At 47.4% G+C, this 16,309-nt stretch overlaps 1 protein-coding gene across 1 annotated transcript in view; it reads right to left on the reverse strand.

Moving 5' to 3' along the window:
* TBXAS1 (thromboxane A synthase 1) overlaps positions 1–16,309 on the reverse strand; it is a 151,423-nt gene that overhangs the window by 69,892 nt on the left and 65,222 nt on the right. Inside the window, exons 4-5 of the mRNA XM_030853987.3 lie at positions 13,837–13,933; positions 5,651–5,767 (exon numbers count right to left, since the gene is read on the reverse strand). Of these exons, the coding sequence (XP_030709847.1) occupies positions 5,651–5,767; positions 13,837–13,933 (214 nt within the window). The remainder of the gene's footprint in view (positions 1–5,650; positions 5,768–13,836; positions 13,934–16,309) is intronic.

A 16,309-nucleotide genomic window follows, 5' to 3' on the forward strand; every position in this document is an offset into this window, starting at 1 on the left:
CTTTCAGGCATTGTTGGCCAAGACAGCCTAAAATCCACACAAATAAAGACAGTGCCATCCAGAACTTTATGAATATTAATGACACCTACAGTCACAGGGAGTAAAGTACTTAACTTAGGCTGCCAGGGGCTGAAGGAAAAAGCCTCAGAATTCCAAGGGAAAACACATCTTTATTTCAAGAATAAACTCTCAAGTTTGATAATAAAAGTCCCAAAGCAACTTACTAATTCAGAAAGGACTGGAGATTATTGACATTCCATAGCTATTTGTGGGAAAACTGAGCCAGGTTCCCATGTCCCCGGGGGAGTGCGGGCTCCCATGGGTTCCCCGAGCTTCTCTCTTCTGTCTCCTCTGCCCCAGGCCCTCGGGGAGCCTTCTTCTCCTCTTTGCGTCTCTGTGACCTGCTTTCTCTGTTTCTACATATGCCTAGACTTGAGACCCTCTAAAGAGAAAGCCAACAAGCGGCCACATCCTCTTACGTAATTTTTCTTTGATGAAATTATTTCCTTCTTGTTTCCCTTTTATCTCAGTTGTAACATATATCCTTAGGTAGAAGGCTTCTTGGTTCTGTGATTCCCTATCCATCCATCCATCCATCCATCCATCCATCCATCCATCCATCCATCCTCCAATCCAGCAAATCACTGTTGAGTGTCCGTTATGTGTGTCATGCTATACAGTTAACAATAAAGAAAAAATAAGTAAAATAAATGGAATGTTAGCTGGTGATAGCACCACAGAGAAAAATAAAGCAGGGGAGGAGGATAGGGTTCTGGGGCCCAGCTCTTACAAGCCTGGGGAGTCTGTGGGTCTGAGAAGGTCAGACGAGGGACCAAGAGGAGGACTCGCACCGCCAGTGCTTTCCAACAGGGCTCTAACCAGGATCGTGCCAGGGCACTTGTAAAGCATACAGATTCTCAGTCGCCCTAGAAATTGTCATTCTGTAGGTCCTGGGGTGGCTGGAATTATGTGTTTTAAACAAGGGTACTAGGTGATTTGGGCGCAGCCCTTGGTCACACAGGGTTTGAGAACAAGTGACTAGAAAGGGAAAGCCCATGTGAGGTTAAAGTCCAGGGAAGCATCCAGAAACTTGGAGGGTCCCGGGCGCTGGAGGAGGAGGCAGTCAGGACACTGACGTCTGGCAACCAGCCCTCCCATCTTTCTCCCCTCCACCCATCTTCCGTAGGATAGGAAGATCCTCCATCCGGTCTACGCTTTGGTGTAGAGTGACACTCCTTGCTCAGAGCCTCAAACCCTGCTCTTCATATACAAAGAGCTGCTTTAGGAATTAGGAAAACTTTTCACTCCCAACAAAGCTCGCAACTCCAAGACCATTGTCTCAGTAGGGCTCAGGAAAGCCTCATGTGCAAAACTGAGCAAAGACCTCCTCGTTCTGGAAGTTGCCCACTGCCGCCTCCTTCTGAAGCAATGATTCCGTGGGGGAGAGAAAATCCAGGACGTGATTTATGGAGCATGAAACACACAGATATTGGCTTAACCCTTGAAAACTATTATCTTTGTCATGTACTTTTTAGTCCTCATGTTCCTTTCTTTTTAACCAGCATTTAACACCTTTGTCTGCTCCTTCCTCCTTGAAAAGCGTTTCCCTTCCACATTCTCCTGGACTTCAGTTTCAAGCTGTTCTTCCCAAGTCATCTCTGTAGGTCTCTCCTCTGCCCCTCACTTATATGTGGTTCTCCCCAGCCCTCTTCTCATGCTATATACACTCCTGGGGTGACCTCACCCATGTCTGTGTTTTCTCTCTCTTTTTTTTTTTTGCGGTACGCGGGCCTCTCACTGTTGTGGCCTCTCCGGTTGCGGAGCACAGGCTCCGGACGCGCAGGCTCAGCGGCCATGGCTCACGGGCCCAGCCGCTCCGTGGCACGCGGGACCCTCCCGGACCGGGGCACGAGCCCGCATCTCCCGCATCGGCAGGCGGACCCCCAACCACTGCGCCACCAGGGAAGCCCTGTGTTTTCTCTCTTATAAAAATTTTCTTTTTTTTTTAATTGAAATATAGTTGATGTACACTATTAGCTTCAGGTGTACTACATACTGGTGTGACATTTGCATTCATGATGAAACAATCACCACAGTAAATCTAGTAACCATCTGTCCCCAAAGTTATTACAGTATTATTGATCATATTCCTTATGCTGTATATTATATCCCCGTGGCCACTGTCTGTGTTTTTATTTTTTCATTTTTTTATTTTTGGCTGTGTTGGGTCTTCATTTCTGTGTGAGGGCTTTCTCTAGTTGTGGCAAGCGGGGGCCACTCACTGTCACGGCCTCTCTTGTTGCGGAGCACAGGCTCCAGACGCGCAGGCTCAGTAGTTGTGGCTCACGGGCGTAGTTGCTCCGCGCCATGTGGGATCTTCCCAGACCAGGGATCGAACCCATGTCCCCTGCATTAGTAGGCAGATTCTCAACCGCTGCGCCACCACGGAAGCCCCCTGTCTGTTTTTGATGACCATCTTTCCTACCCTTCTCTCCTGAGCTCTATATCTGCAGCCAACCTCTGCCTGATGCATCTACTTAGATGCCTCCCAGACACCTTAAATTCACCAGGTCTAAATTCTCCACAGGTGGGGACGAGGATGACTAACTCTGCTCCGGAATGGCATCCTTTCAACAGAAACCCAAGAACCTAAATTGAACTATATTGAGTAGAAAGATGATTTCCAATGGAGCTTTAAGTTCACTTGTAGCATATGTTAAACAATGAGCTAGATCTGAAGCAAAACCCGGGTAATCTGTCTATGAAAATTTCTCTCCCCCTCCCTTCCCCCTCCCTCCCCCTCCCTCCCCCTCCCTCCCCCCTCCCTCCCCCTTCCCCCTCCCTTCCCCCTGCCTTCCCCCTCCCTTCCCCCTCCCTTCCCCCTCCCTTCCCCCTCCCTTCCCCCTCCCTCCCCCTCCCTTCCCCCTCCCTTCCCCCTCCCTTCCCCCTTCCTCTTATTTATGGCTACTAGGTGTCTCAGTGCTATGAACCACTTGGAGGAACTCTATTTTCTGCAGCTAATTCAGGCGCTAAGAATTTGATTTCTGAACCAAAAGGAGAAAATGCTTGGGACTTCAGGAGCCCTGAATTTGTTTGGGCAATGATGCTGTATCAGTTTCTGGAGTGTGTCCTGTAGGGTGTTAAAGAAATCTAGACCCTGATAAGATTCTTTTTTTTTTTTTTTTCCTCTTCAGTGTCAAAAAAACTTCCTTTCTTACTTAAAAAAAAAAAAAAATCAGATACCCTTCATCAATTTATTTTTTAACAAATGATAAGATTCTTTCTGTATCTATAGCATTGTCAAGTCATTGTTTACTCACAAATGAGGAAGTGGGATGCAACGTGTTGGAGCTCCTTATGTCAAGCCACGGTTTACCTACCTCTCCACCCCAGCCTTCCCCTTTTGGTTAACTCAGCATTTTAGTGACTAGGTGTAATAAAGGTGACCCAAATAATGCTTTACAACTTTTTAAAGAAGCAGATCCTTCCTTCAAACAAATTCTCGCATGAAACCTCAGTATATAACAGGGCTGACTGTGGCGCAGGGCTCCTGGTTCCAGCTGTAGCAGGATACCCCCCTCCTCATGTTTCCTTGTGGGTAATTTCTGCCAGTGGTGGTTCCCAACTCTGGCTTTACATCAGAATCGCCTGGGGAGCTGTAAGATCCCCTCAGACCCAGGCTGCCTTCCAAACCAAACCAACTTAATCTAGACGTGAGACCCAGACAGCAATGGTTTGCAAAGCTCCCCAGATGACTCCAGTGTGTACCTGAGGCTGAGAAAGGCTGGGTCCTGCCCTCCCTTATCAGGCCGAGGCGTTTAAAGAAGGAACTGAGCCTGCGTGGGCCAGCCCTGGGGGGACGGGGTGGGGGGGCATGTTAGTGTGCGCTCTCGGCTGCCCTCCTGCTGGGGGGGAGGCTGCAGCTGCCCACTCCGGGTGAAGCATTAGCAAGCCCACACCACCAGAAGGCAGGCTGTATTTCTCAAACAGCTTTACCAGTGAGAAAGGAGGTTTCTGTCTGAAACCTGTTTCCGTACCTCAGTTGGTTCCAAACTTAGGCAGCAAACGGAGGAGTGTTGCTTCTGATACCCCTAGGTTTCCAAAGAGGTCCCATTTGCTTCATCTCCCTTCCACCACCCTCCAGACAGTCCCTCGGACAGTCCTAGGGAGCTTCAGAACAAGATAGGAGAAGCAGTCAAGCAGAGAGCTTAAGAGCATTCTGGAACTGGGTTCTAACCTTGGCTTTGCCACACTTACTAGCTATGTGATGTGAAGTGCATAATCTCTATGGGCCTCAGTTTCCTCATCTGTAAAATGGGATTGATAATAGTATTTACCTCACAGAGATGTGGTGAAGATTAAGTATGCTAATACGAACAGGAAGCCTTACAGTGATGTCTGGCACATGGTAAGAGCTGTGTGAGTGTTAGCTGGCTATGTAAAGGCTACGTATGGAAACACAAATCAAAACCGCCTTGAGGAAAGAAAACAACAGAAAAACCTCACTGAGGATGGGCAGGATCTCTCGTTTCTGAGTTTATTTGGATGGGATTAATTATGAAGTCTGGAACCCTCTCCTCTTCTGGGGGACTTCAGAAGACTTAGAGGAATTCAGCAGGACCATATGGGTGAACATCTTGAGTTGAAGCTCAGAGTAGCTCTCATGTATTGAACTGAAGACAGGCCACTCCAAGGCCAGGCGTTCTGCAACAGCTAGATGTGGTGGCTGACTCTGGAAGGGCACTTGCTCTGGAGTTTCCCATGTACCTGGGACTCACACCGAGGCAACCCTTCAGCCACGTCACATCAGAAGGGCTCAAGGGCTCAGTCCTGAGCTGTTGCTGTTGCAGAATTCAGAACAGGCATCAAAGCCAGATGAGCAATTGAGGGGCCATCAGTGAGGATCAGGTGTGAGAGCACTTGGTCAGGAAGCAGGACAAACAGTAAGTTTTATTTACACAGCTGGTAGGGAAGGGTGGGTCCCTGGGTGGGGGAAGGCGGCAGCCCCGGGTTTAAGAGCATCTTGTAAATGAGAATTTGCCCTTTGACCTGGCCACAAAGATTAACTTGGGCATGCCCACCCCCCTCCCAAGAGTTCTGCCCGAGGACATCCTCGTATCCATGGCCATCTCTTCCCTATTTCAGACTTGATTCAAAGCTCACCTTCATTTCAAGATGTTCTCTAGTTCCTTGCTATGTAAAGTGTGGTTCATTGTTCAGAAGCATCCACGTCACCTGGGAGCTTGTTACAGATGCAGAGTCTCAGGTCCCACCCCAGACCTACTGCATCAGAATCTGCATTTTAACAGGATTCTCAGATGATCCGTTACACATGAAAGTCTGAGGAGAGCCCCTCCAGTTTTCTCCTGGGTGCCCCCAAATTGCCCAGGACAGAGCCTTGGGATTTAGCAGAAGTGCCCTGAGTGCTTGCTGACTCACTACAGATTCATGGCAACTGGGGCTGCGGAAGGCTGGAGAAAGGGCAGACACTCCAGTACAGTTTCCTGTGCTTTGGGGATAATAGGGAGGTTTGACGGGCATAGCGGGCGGGGCAACGGACAAGTGACGCAAAGTGAACCGGCTCCCATCATAATCTGGCGAGAGGAAACCTGCTCTTCATGGAAGAGAGTCTGCGTTTCCCAGGTCTTACCTCATTCAGCTTTTCAGGACTGAAAGCAGACGTCAGGACACTTCTGACCTCTTCCCATCTTTTGTCACGTAAAAACAGGACACTGTTGGCTACCGGTTTGGGCTCCAAACCTGATGCCTGGTGGAAAGCGATAAGCAGAGAGTTAGGACACAAGGGAGCCCAAGACGCCTGGGTGGCAATACAGTCCACGCTAAAGACTCTGGTTCAAGTCACCCGTGACCAATAATTAGGAGACTTCTCTTGCAAGGATGGAAAGAATATAAAGGCTCATGGACAATGGTCTCTAGATCCACGGCCGCGGACCCACCGGGAGCAGAGGGGGAAGCGCTGCTGGCCCAGTTCTATCTTGTTACTCTGTGGTTATCACTGTAAATAACTGAGCGGCTTCTGTGTGTTCTGCAGCCCCCCTGCAGAGTGGGGGTTCCCGGAGGACCCAACAGCTGGCTTCTTGGAGGTGGGCTCGTCTTTCCTGGGATTGAGTTTCATGTCTGATCTATTTGGCAAGGGGTTTTGTGTGGCTGGATGGGTTACGTTGGGCCAGGAGTTGACAGACTCGTGTCTGGGTCTTTGGAATATGCCTGGGGGTGGGGGAGGAGAGGGAAAGGGGAAAAAGAGGGTCCTTCAGAAGCCTGCCCCAACAGAGCTGTTGCAAGAGAACTCCTTCCTGTCGTGATGTTTCTGTGTTCTTCCTCTCATTCATTCACGCATTCTTCTCATTCAGCGAATGTTTGTTGAATGTCTAATATACACGAGAAGTTGGCTATACGGTGCTGAATAGAGAAGACATTGCATTGGCCCTCAATGAGTTGATAGTCTAGTGGGGAAGCAGACAGTTACCTCCTAAACTAACAAATAGCTGTCATTACATTTCATGGGAAAGTGGGTGTTATGAAGGGGGAGAGAGGGCAGCGAGGTGAGAAAATGATAGGGGATTAAATGGCCAGGAAGCCTTCTCTGAGGAGGAGACAGTCCAGCTGAGTCTGGAAGCACACAGAAAATGAGGTCTCCTTATCCCTTCTTCCCAGGCCACTCTCTTCTTTCCTAAGACCACCTACTCCCGCCAAATGGTCAAAACTGGGGGCCCTCACAGCTGTTCAGAGCCCTGAGCCCCAGGGCTGCAGGGTGAGGGGAAGTAGGGGGACTGGAGGACAAAGCATTCTTCAGAACTGCATGTGATATACGGTTTTGCTATTTCTTTTCACTGTTTTAATTATAGTTGAAACATGAAGCCAGCCACCGTTAACTCAAAAGCCTTGTAAAAACTCCTGTTCAGAGGAAAATGATAATTTTCTGATAAAATATGAACACTCAAAATAACCTATAATATGTAACTGCAAAGTATCTGGGGGGATTTAATTATATATTAGAACCAAGTTGCTGGGATATTTTTTCTGCAGAGAAATACCTCTCTATATTTAGAATAAAATTCTTTAGGAGTGCTGTGGTCACTCTACAGAATTGTGGTTTTATGGAATTTTTAGAACATAACCCATTTGTTTGGGTTCCAGGATCAAAGGAGGAAATGGTACATTCTGTATACTGGCAAACGCCGGTCCCCTGCCACGCTACCTGTCCTAAAGCATTTCGCTCCAAGGAAAGCTGGGTGGTGGTTTATGGGCTTCTGATGAAACAGAGGAAATTGGAGATAAGAGTCAAGGTTGACTGGATTTTGTCTCTGTCCTTTAGACCTAAGGATTGGCTCCGTGATAGTTTTTTTTTTTTTTTTTTTTTTTTTTTGCGGTACGCGGGCCTCTCACTGCTGTGGCCTCCCCCGCCGCGGAGCACAGGCTCCGGACGCGCAGGCTCAGCGGCCATGGCTCACGGGCCCAGCCGCTCCGCGGCACGCGGGATCCTCTCGCACCGGGTCACGAACCCGTGTCCCCTGCATCGGCAGGCGGACCCTCAACCACTGCGCCACCAGGGAAGCCCTCCGTGATAGTTTTTATCTTGCCCTTGGAGGACAAATCCAGCCCTTGTGCAATATGTCAGCATTGTCTCCCTCACCAGCTTGCCATGACAATACTCTCCCTTCAGCCTACAACTCCCATTAGAATTCTTCATTCTCTGATGGAAGATTTCAGAAGCATTGGTTAGAGTAACCAACCTATTTTCATTTCTAGATACGATACTGGAAGAGGGAAAGTGGCAAGTTGGTCATTTCAGAAGAGCAGTCGGTTGGTGAGGGGACGGTCTGACAGATTTTAGAATGCGTAGCTGGAAAGAGAAGCCTTGGAAGATCAGATTGTGGTCCTTAGTCTGTACTTTAAAAATATCTATTGAATGCGTATTACATGGAAGAGATTTGGCTCTTTTTTTTGACCCTGGGTGGTAGAATTAGGTTCAATGGTGGGAGCTATGGGGAAAATTCCAGCTCCTCTAAAGGAGAACTTCCCAGTAGTCTAAATAACTACTAAAAATAACCTGCCTTGAGCGATGAGCCCCTATCCCTAGAGCCTGTACCCCACTTCTCGGAAATTCTGAACAGGAGGTTTGAGCGATCTGTGGGCAGCCCATCCCGGGATGAGAAGCTCCCAGCTCAGGCTGCAGGGTTTCCAGTGCACAGCACAATGTTTCACATAAAACAGTGAGACCTGCCTCAAAACAGGGGTCAGGCAAATGAGGTTGCACACCTGGGTTTCTGATTCTCTGCAGTCTGTTCGGTCTTTTAAGTAAGAACGTCTACCTCTTGGAACTGTGGACCCATCATGTGAGTTGACCCTTCTCCAATAAAGATGTTAAAAAAAAAAAAAGGAGGGGCTTCCCTGGTGGCGCAGTGGTTAAGAATCCGCCTGCCAATGCAGGGGACACGGGTTCAAGCCCTGGGCTGGGAAGATCCCACATGCCGCGGAGCAACTAAGCCCGTGCGCCACAACTACTGAGCCTGCGCTCTAGAGCCTGCGAGCCACAACTACTGAGCCCGTGTGCCACAACTACTGAAGCCCGCGTGCCTGGAGCCCGTGCTCTGCAACAAGAGAAGCCACTGCAATGAGAAGCTCACGCACCGCAACGAAGAGCAGCCCCTGCTCGCCACAACTAGAGAAAGTCCGCGTGTAGCAACGAAGACCCAACGCAGCCAAAAATAAATAAATAAGTAAATTTATTTTAAAAAAAAGAAATACAAAGCTGAAAAAAGTAGTCAGGTTTTGAATGCAGTGACGAGAGCTTCCCTAAGTCATGGGCCAAACCATTCTCATTTAAACTTAAATCTCCCTGCACCCATTTGAAAACCAGAATGCTTTCTTTTACTCGATGTTTTATTTAAGAGAAAGGGGACCAGAAACTCTAGATGAGTTAGTTTTCAAAAACTGTTGGTGGAGAGGGACTTGTTGCAGGTGTGGGCGAGGCATATTTGTGGCTAACTTCCTGAGGCCCCTCTGTCCCTTCTGGGTAGCAGCGAGCAGGTCCCTGGGGGTCCAGCACGGGTGGCCCGATCCATCTGGAGCCCCGGGTGGAGTCTGCCTGGCTCCCGAGCTCTGTGACCAGCTGCGCTTCTGCCCCCGGGATGGGGCACTGCTGCAGGCACAGGGGCTAATAAGGTTTCCAGGGCCATATTTGCCTCAGAACTTTAGCAGTCTCTGCCAGTGCCAAGTGTCGCGTGGTTTCACAGGAACTCATCCTATGATTCCGACATCCGTGTGCTGAGAGGGTGAAATTAGCCTTGGAGAGGTTGTACCTGGGGAGCCAGGCCCTGGGGGTCCTGAATAAAACCACTCCCCAAATCTATCACGTGGCTTTAGATGTGAGTCGATGGTGTGAACCAGTGCCTGGAGAGCTGACCCCCATGTTGCCTGTGAGACCCTGAGGGCTGGCATCTCACCCCACACATGGGTGACCACCACCACCTTCCACTCCACTCCACAAACATGTGATGGAACCTGGCAGTGGGCATGCCTGCTGCCTGACCTGCTTGCCATGCTCATCTCAGACCAGGGCTCAGAGCTCCTGGCAGCAGGTTTAGTGATCAAACACACCCCTCTCCCTTCCCGTATCCAACTAGACCAACCCAACACGGGCCAAAGGCCTCCCTACCTCTCAGCACCCTTCCCACGGCTTTCCCAACTTGGGCCTTAATGACAGGCCAGGAGTACAGCGTTCTACTGCTGGTTAGGACCATTTCTGCTGAATCAAGTGGACCCAGCTCCAGTTTCCGCAGATAATAAAAAAAGAGCTGCCCGCGTGGCCTCATTGAGTACCCGATAGCAAGAGGAGCTCATTAAAAATACCTGCATAAAAATAGCCAAGTCCAGACGTGCTGGGGCAACTGAGGTTCTATCATGCTAAGGAGACTGATTGGGGTTTACAGATAAACTGTGGTTGCACCACTGGAAGCAACTTGAGGAAGTGTTGAGGGCAGTGATAGAGGCCCAAGGGGTCCATTCGGAAAACGGGCAAGAGAAAGCAGTCACGTTCCATGGAACTGAGCGCCTTGAAAATGTGAATGGGGAAGCGTGATATAGGAACGGCCACCCTGGGTCCAAGCCGTAGAGTCTGTTCAGCCCGGTGTTCTTGAATTGGAAAAAATATATATCATTCAACAATTTTTGAATTCAAGTATTTGCTCAATACTGACTTATGTCAGCGAGTTCCCTGTGGTGTCGTCCCAACTCCAGCCAGTGTGCTCTGTCAGTCCCTCATGGGATGCCTACAGGTCACACCAAATTTCAGAGCTAAGCCCAGCTTCCCCATCCCGGCCGCTCAGGGGCACACAGAAGTCAAACCTGGCTTTGTGAGCAGAGATGGGTTCTTACAGCTGGAAAATGAAATCATGCGTTATTTAAGTTCCTTTTCACTTCATGTATCAAACTAATATGCTGAGGTATTTTCTGTCTCACAAGGGACCATTTGGTAGAAGCTTGCATGGAGTAAGTGTTTAATGTTTACTGAATGAATGTATAATAAAGCTGAATTGCTGAACACTTAGGTAAACATGGCTTATCAGAGGGAAGGTGGCATGGTGTCAGGAAGAAAAAATCGTGCCACGCTAATCTCCTTGAGTTCTTTGAGCAGATAAATAAGCAGATGGATAAGGGGGAACCACAGAACCCAATGTAATTTGACTTTCAAAACCTGTGAGAAAATCCCACTCTAAAGTTGGTTTTTTGAAGATTGAGTCACTAAGTATTGTTTCCTCATGAATATGGGATTGGCTTAAAGACCATAAACAAAGCTTAGGATAAGTGGCTACATTCCCAGATGGAAAATTACCAACATTGGGGTTTCCTAGAGATCTTATCTTTGATGGACCTTTTTACATGTTTGTGAATGACCTACAAGAGGATGTACATATTGAATCTCCAGGTACTACCTAGTTCTTCTGGGGAGAATGTCAAGTTGATGGAGAGCCAATTCTGCTTGAACGAGAATATATCGGATACTGAGTAGTCGTTATGTGTTTGGGCCCTGGAGTATAAAAAGAGAAGGACAGGGCTTAAAGTTAATCAAGTTAGGGTGAAAGCCATGCACTCATTCATGGTAAATTGTAGGAGGCACGACGCGGGCGATTGTGAAAATGAATGATGCAGGTGATCAATGCTGTGAGCGTTCAGAGAAGGGGAAAAGTAAATGAGGGTTGAGGTAGGGAAAGCTTCATGGGGGGAGCAGAATTTGAGGAGAATCTGGACGAATACCAAGGGTTCGGATGGGTGTAGGAGAAGTGGAGGATTTTCTTGTTAATAGCAGCTAATGCACGGTGAAAACTTGTCTTGCCTGCGTGTAAAGCAGGACTTACACACATCATCTCATTTAGCCTTACAACAGCCTAGTAAGGCAGAGCATATCCCTGTTTTCCAAAGGAAGAATGAGAGGCTTAAAGAAGTAATTTGCTCAAGTTCACATTGCTAGTAAATATAAGACCCACTGCTGTGCTGTCTCCAATTCTAGTGGAGGTGTCAGCATGAGCAAAGGCCCTGGGGCAGGGCTTTTGGAGAGGTTGCAGAGAGAATGGAGAGGCCGCTGCAGCTGGGGTGACTGCTTGTACTGGGGAGCAGTGAGAGCTGAGGTGGGAGCATATGTAATGGATCTAAATTATAGGGGCCCTTAAATCTCACCTGAGGAACTTGAACTTTGTCTTGAGGACACTGTGTTGAGTGAAAGAAGGAAATTAGAACCACATTTTGGAGGTTGGGGCCTAGAGATCTTAGTCAGGGGGTGGGGAAAAATAGGGAGGGTAGACACATGGTTTGGAGGAGAAATGGACTGAAACTGGGCAGCTTGACTTGGTCCCCTCTGCTTGAACGTGTATTTTGAGTGTGTGTCTGCCCCTTGGACATCAATCCAAGAGCAGCTCTATTCCAGGTCAGCTCGAGGGGTCTTATACCTTGGTTACATCTTGGATGTCATGTGAACATGATGGTACGGAGGCACATGGCTGACGTGTCCCATCTCACTGCTCAGAGGCTCAGCCGTGGCCAAGAGCCGTGGCAACCCTTGGAGTGCTTTCCACGCCTGCCAGCACGTGGGTTGGTGGTCAGGGCCCTTGACTCACTGGCTTCCTCTGTTTCTCTAATCAACCTTCCTTGCTGAGTCTGGGGGAGCAGCAATCTATGACTGCCTTTAACCATCAGACTCAGTCTCTAAAATCCCAAGGCCACAAAAACCTTCAGGGGACTTTGAACAGGGGAGTAACAACAGAGTATCTGGGGGGAGAATCAAACGGAGGCAGAGACGTGGCTAAGCTTCTGTATTTCCTTCAGCCATTCTGAGGTGATGGAGGAGTTAGCAGGCCAGGCGATCACCCCCTCCCAGATCACCTCCTTCTAGTGGCCACGTGGTGCCTGGAAGTGTGCATGGTGCTCTGGGGCTGGAAGATGAGTGTGCTTTGGGCGAGTAACAATTACTCAATGAAACCTTGATAGTCCAGAGATGTCACCTAGGCAGCTATTACAATAGTGACAGTAGAAAGAGCTCCGGACTTGAGTTGGGAGATGGCACCTAAACCCTATTAATCTTCCTCCTGTGAGTCATGTGACCAGGGTTGTCACTTAACCTGAGTCTTAGTATCTTTGTCAGTAAGATAGAGATGATAATTGTACCAGTCTCATAAGTTCCTGTGAAATTTAATGAGGGAAAAAAAAAAAACCCACTCTGGACAGCTCAACCAGTACAGAAAGCTAGGGGGCTACTGCTAATTTCTTTAGGACTCAGTCCCAGTCACCTTACGTCTAATAAGCCTTTCCTGGTTCCCATCCTGGAGGGTGCAGTGTTTTCCATGCTCACCGTACCGTATTGTACTGGTCTCTTTCCTCTCTGCCTCTGTCATTAGACTATAAGCTCCTCAAGGACGAGACTGAGTTTTCTATCTCTTTCTAATCATTACCTAGACAGTGCCTGGTATATATGGCAAGTGTGCAGAAGTTTGTCAAATAACCAACAAAAGAGTGCCTACATTGCTTACTACTCCTATAAGAATGGAAGATGAGTTTAATTTGCCAAAAAAAAAAAAAAAAGGTTGGCTCATAGTGATTCTCTGAATTCTCACAAGCAACTATTTATCAACTCCCTTTAGACTTTTTCCAAAAATCAACATGAACGTTATTGATCATCTCTCCTAGAATTCTCATCTCCTCATTTTTGGAAAATATGGACAGCACTGAGCTTTGCCATTTTCTGTCACCTCTTCAATTCTTTGGGATTTCTCATCAAAGATAAAAAGCAGGATATGTGCTTTCAAAAAAAGATGGAATATGTACATCCTTCAGTGGGTTAGAGACTTGTTACTTGGGGATGAATTTCCCTTGTAATGTTACTTGTCTTCTTTTTCCAGCCTTAAGATGTTTATACTCTCTGGGAAGGATGTACGCGCGGGAAGCTTGATATCTTGCATTCCCTCTGATGTTTATTAACCTTGCTCGGTCTTCCTCGGTCACTTGACTGAGGTCACTTGAGCCTCTGGATTCCTCCAGCTTTGAACACAGCTTTCAAAACCCTCCCGGTTTTAGAATTTTATTAGCCTCAACTCCTCTTGAGGTTTAGCTTTCTTGAAGCGTCTCTTAAATGTAAATGCCATTCTTTTGTAGCGTCCTATACATCCCTTTTGAAAACTCAAATTCACTGGGGAGCACAGTTTTGAGTTGAACTGATCTAAACCCTACAAAAGGCCCAATCACATCCCTGTGAGATGTGATGTGCGGTCCTTGCATCTTAGAATGATTCCCCATCCATCCATACGAAGAAAGAAAATTCCATACCATTCTGTTGGTGAAGTTACTGAACTTCTCAACCAATATCTGCTTGATCATGTCCGGGTCAGAGATAACGATAAACATCTGACGACCAAGATAGTACCTGGGAGGAATAAGAAAATTACTTTAAAATGTGTTGTATTCATCTGCCCTCTTCTCCTTTCCAAAAAGAATTCACAGTGGCTTAGAATGAAGGATAAAAGATAAATAGGAGGTAAAGGTGTGGAGAAGATGAGGGAATGCATGGCTGAGCTTGAGGAAGAGCAGAGCTGAGATGATGTAACACCAACTTTCATTCCACAAACATCTATGGAATCCTGCCACACCTACCTGTGGAGGAGCTCAAGAGATACTTATGACACTAATGAAGAAATGGAGGAGAGGCTTCGCCAGTCAGTGGTGGTGGTGAATTCCCACAGGAAGCTGCGCTTAAGGGCGTGTTATGTTTATTAAAGTGCTGGGGCTCAAAAGTGCTGGGGCACAAAAGCGTGCGGACCCGGTCACAGCCTCCAAGGGTCTCACAGTCTGGTGGCAGTGACAGGTAATCACCATATACTGTGACATCTGGCAAGCATGGGTGATATTGGAGACACACCCAACTCAACCCCTGGAGAAGAGAGAATGAAGTCTTCCTAGAGGTGGTGCTTCCTAAAGTGAGTTCTGAGAGATGAGCGAGAGTTACTGCAGGAAGGTGGGTGGCGAAGGTGAGTGAGGGTGTACCGGGCAGACGCATCCGTTGTGCAGTTATCCAGGGACAAGACTGCTTGGAGGAACTACGTGTGCTTGGCTACCAACTGTATAAAGCAAACGAGAGTGATGACAAGTGGGCCCACTGCATAATGCCACGTTTCTAGTACTGTATATGGAATTATATTTTCAGGATGTAATGTGATCACTGGCACATCCAGCTCAGATCAGTAAGGAACAAAGTCACACGACATGAAAGGAGCAAAGTTTACTTTGATTTCTTAGTTACTTAAAACTTCTCATGAGCTAAAAGTGTCTTTAATGTTTTAACTCTTCCCCTTCTCACTAACCAGGGGAAAAAAAACATTTGTCTGGCACATGTCAGGCACCCAGAAATATTCATCTGAGGGATCGTATTTCCCAAAACGGTTAGAGAAACCTCTGGGACACAGGAATTCAACAGATGTGGTAGGAGGAAGAATACTAACTAGTTTTTAAAAATTGGTTTTAGCCAAGAAGACCAAAAATAACCCAATAAGGCCATAAACCAATGCTTTTGTAAACTTTATGGGGCGTGTCATGGAATTTTTTGAGAATCTAGTGAAACCTGTGGACATTCTCCTAAGAAAAATGGACATTCACAGCATTTTCAGATAAAATTTGAGGGGTTCTTGGACCCTTGAAGCCCACTCTAGAGCAATGCTTCTCAAACTTAAAATGTCACCTGGGTTTGAAGAAAGAATGGCTGAAAATGTCTCCAATTTGGCAAAAGGCAAAAACTTACAGATTCAAGAAGTTGAGTGAACCCCAGTAGGAGGAACCCAGAGAAATTCATGCCAAGACACATCATAACTACACTTCTGAAAATCTTGAAAGCAGCCAGAGAAAAAATAACATTATTTACAGGGAACACCAATGAAAGGAGAGCAGGTTTCTCCTCAGAAACCATGGAGGCCAGAAGGAATTGACACATTTTTCAAAGGCTGAAAGAAGAAAACCGTCCACCACAAGTTCTACATCTGGTGAAAATATCCTTCAGGAAAGGTGAGAAAATAACAATATTTTCAGATGAAGGAAAACTAAGATAATTTGTCACAAACAGACTTACCCTTCGAGAGTGGCTAAAGGGGACTTCTCTGATGGTGCAGTGGTTAAGAATCTGCCTGCCAATGCAGGGGACACAGGTTTGCTGCCCGGTCCGGGAAGATCTCACATGCTGCAGAGCAACTAAGCCTGCACACCACAACTATTGAGCCCACGCGCCGCAACTACTGAAGCCTGCGCACTTAGACCCATGCTCCGCAACGAGAGAAGCCACCGCCATGAGAAGCCCACACACCACAACGAAGAGTAGCCCCCACTCGCCGCAACTAGAGAAAGCCCGCACGCAGCAACGAAGACCCAATGCAGCCAAAAAGAAAACAACAAACCCCGCCCCCCACCCAAACCAAAAAGAATGGCTAAAGGAAGTTCTCCAAATAGAAGGAAAATGATAACAGAAGAAATCTTGGAACTTCAGAAAGGAAAGGAAAGAACAATGGAGTGGGTAAACAATTATGTTTCTTAAATTTGATGATTGAAGCAAAAATTATAACACCATCTGATATGGTGTACAATATATTTAGAGAAAATACTTAAGATAATTATATATATATATATATATATATTTTTTTTTTTTTTTTTTTTGCGGTACGCGGGCCTCTCACTGTTGTGGCCTCTCCCGTTGTGGAGCCCAGGCTCCGGACGCGCAGGCTCAGCGGCCATGGCTCACAGGCCCAGCCGCTCCGCGGCA

Source organism: Globicephala melas, chromosome 9 (genome assembly GCF_963455315.2).
Source record: "Globicephala melas chromosome 9, mGloMel1.2, whole genome shotgun sequence".
NCBI classification, from domain to species: Eukaryota; Metazoa; Chordata; class Mammalia; order Artiodactyla; family Delphinidae; genus Globicephala; species Globicephala melas.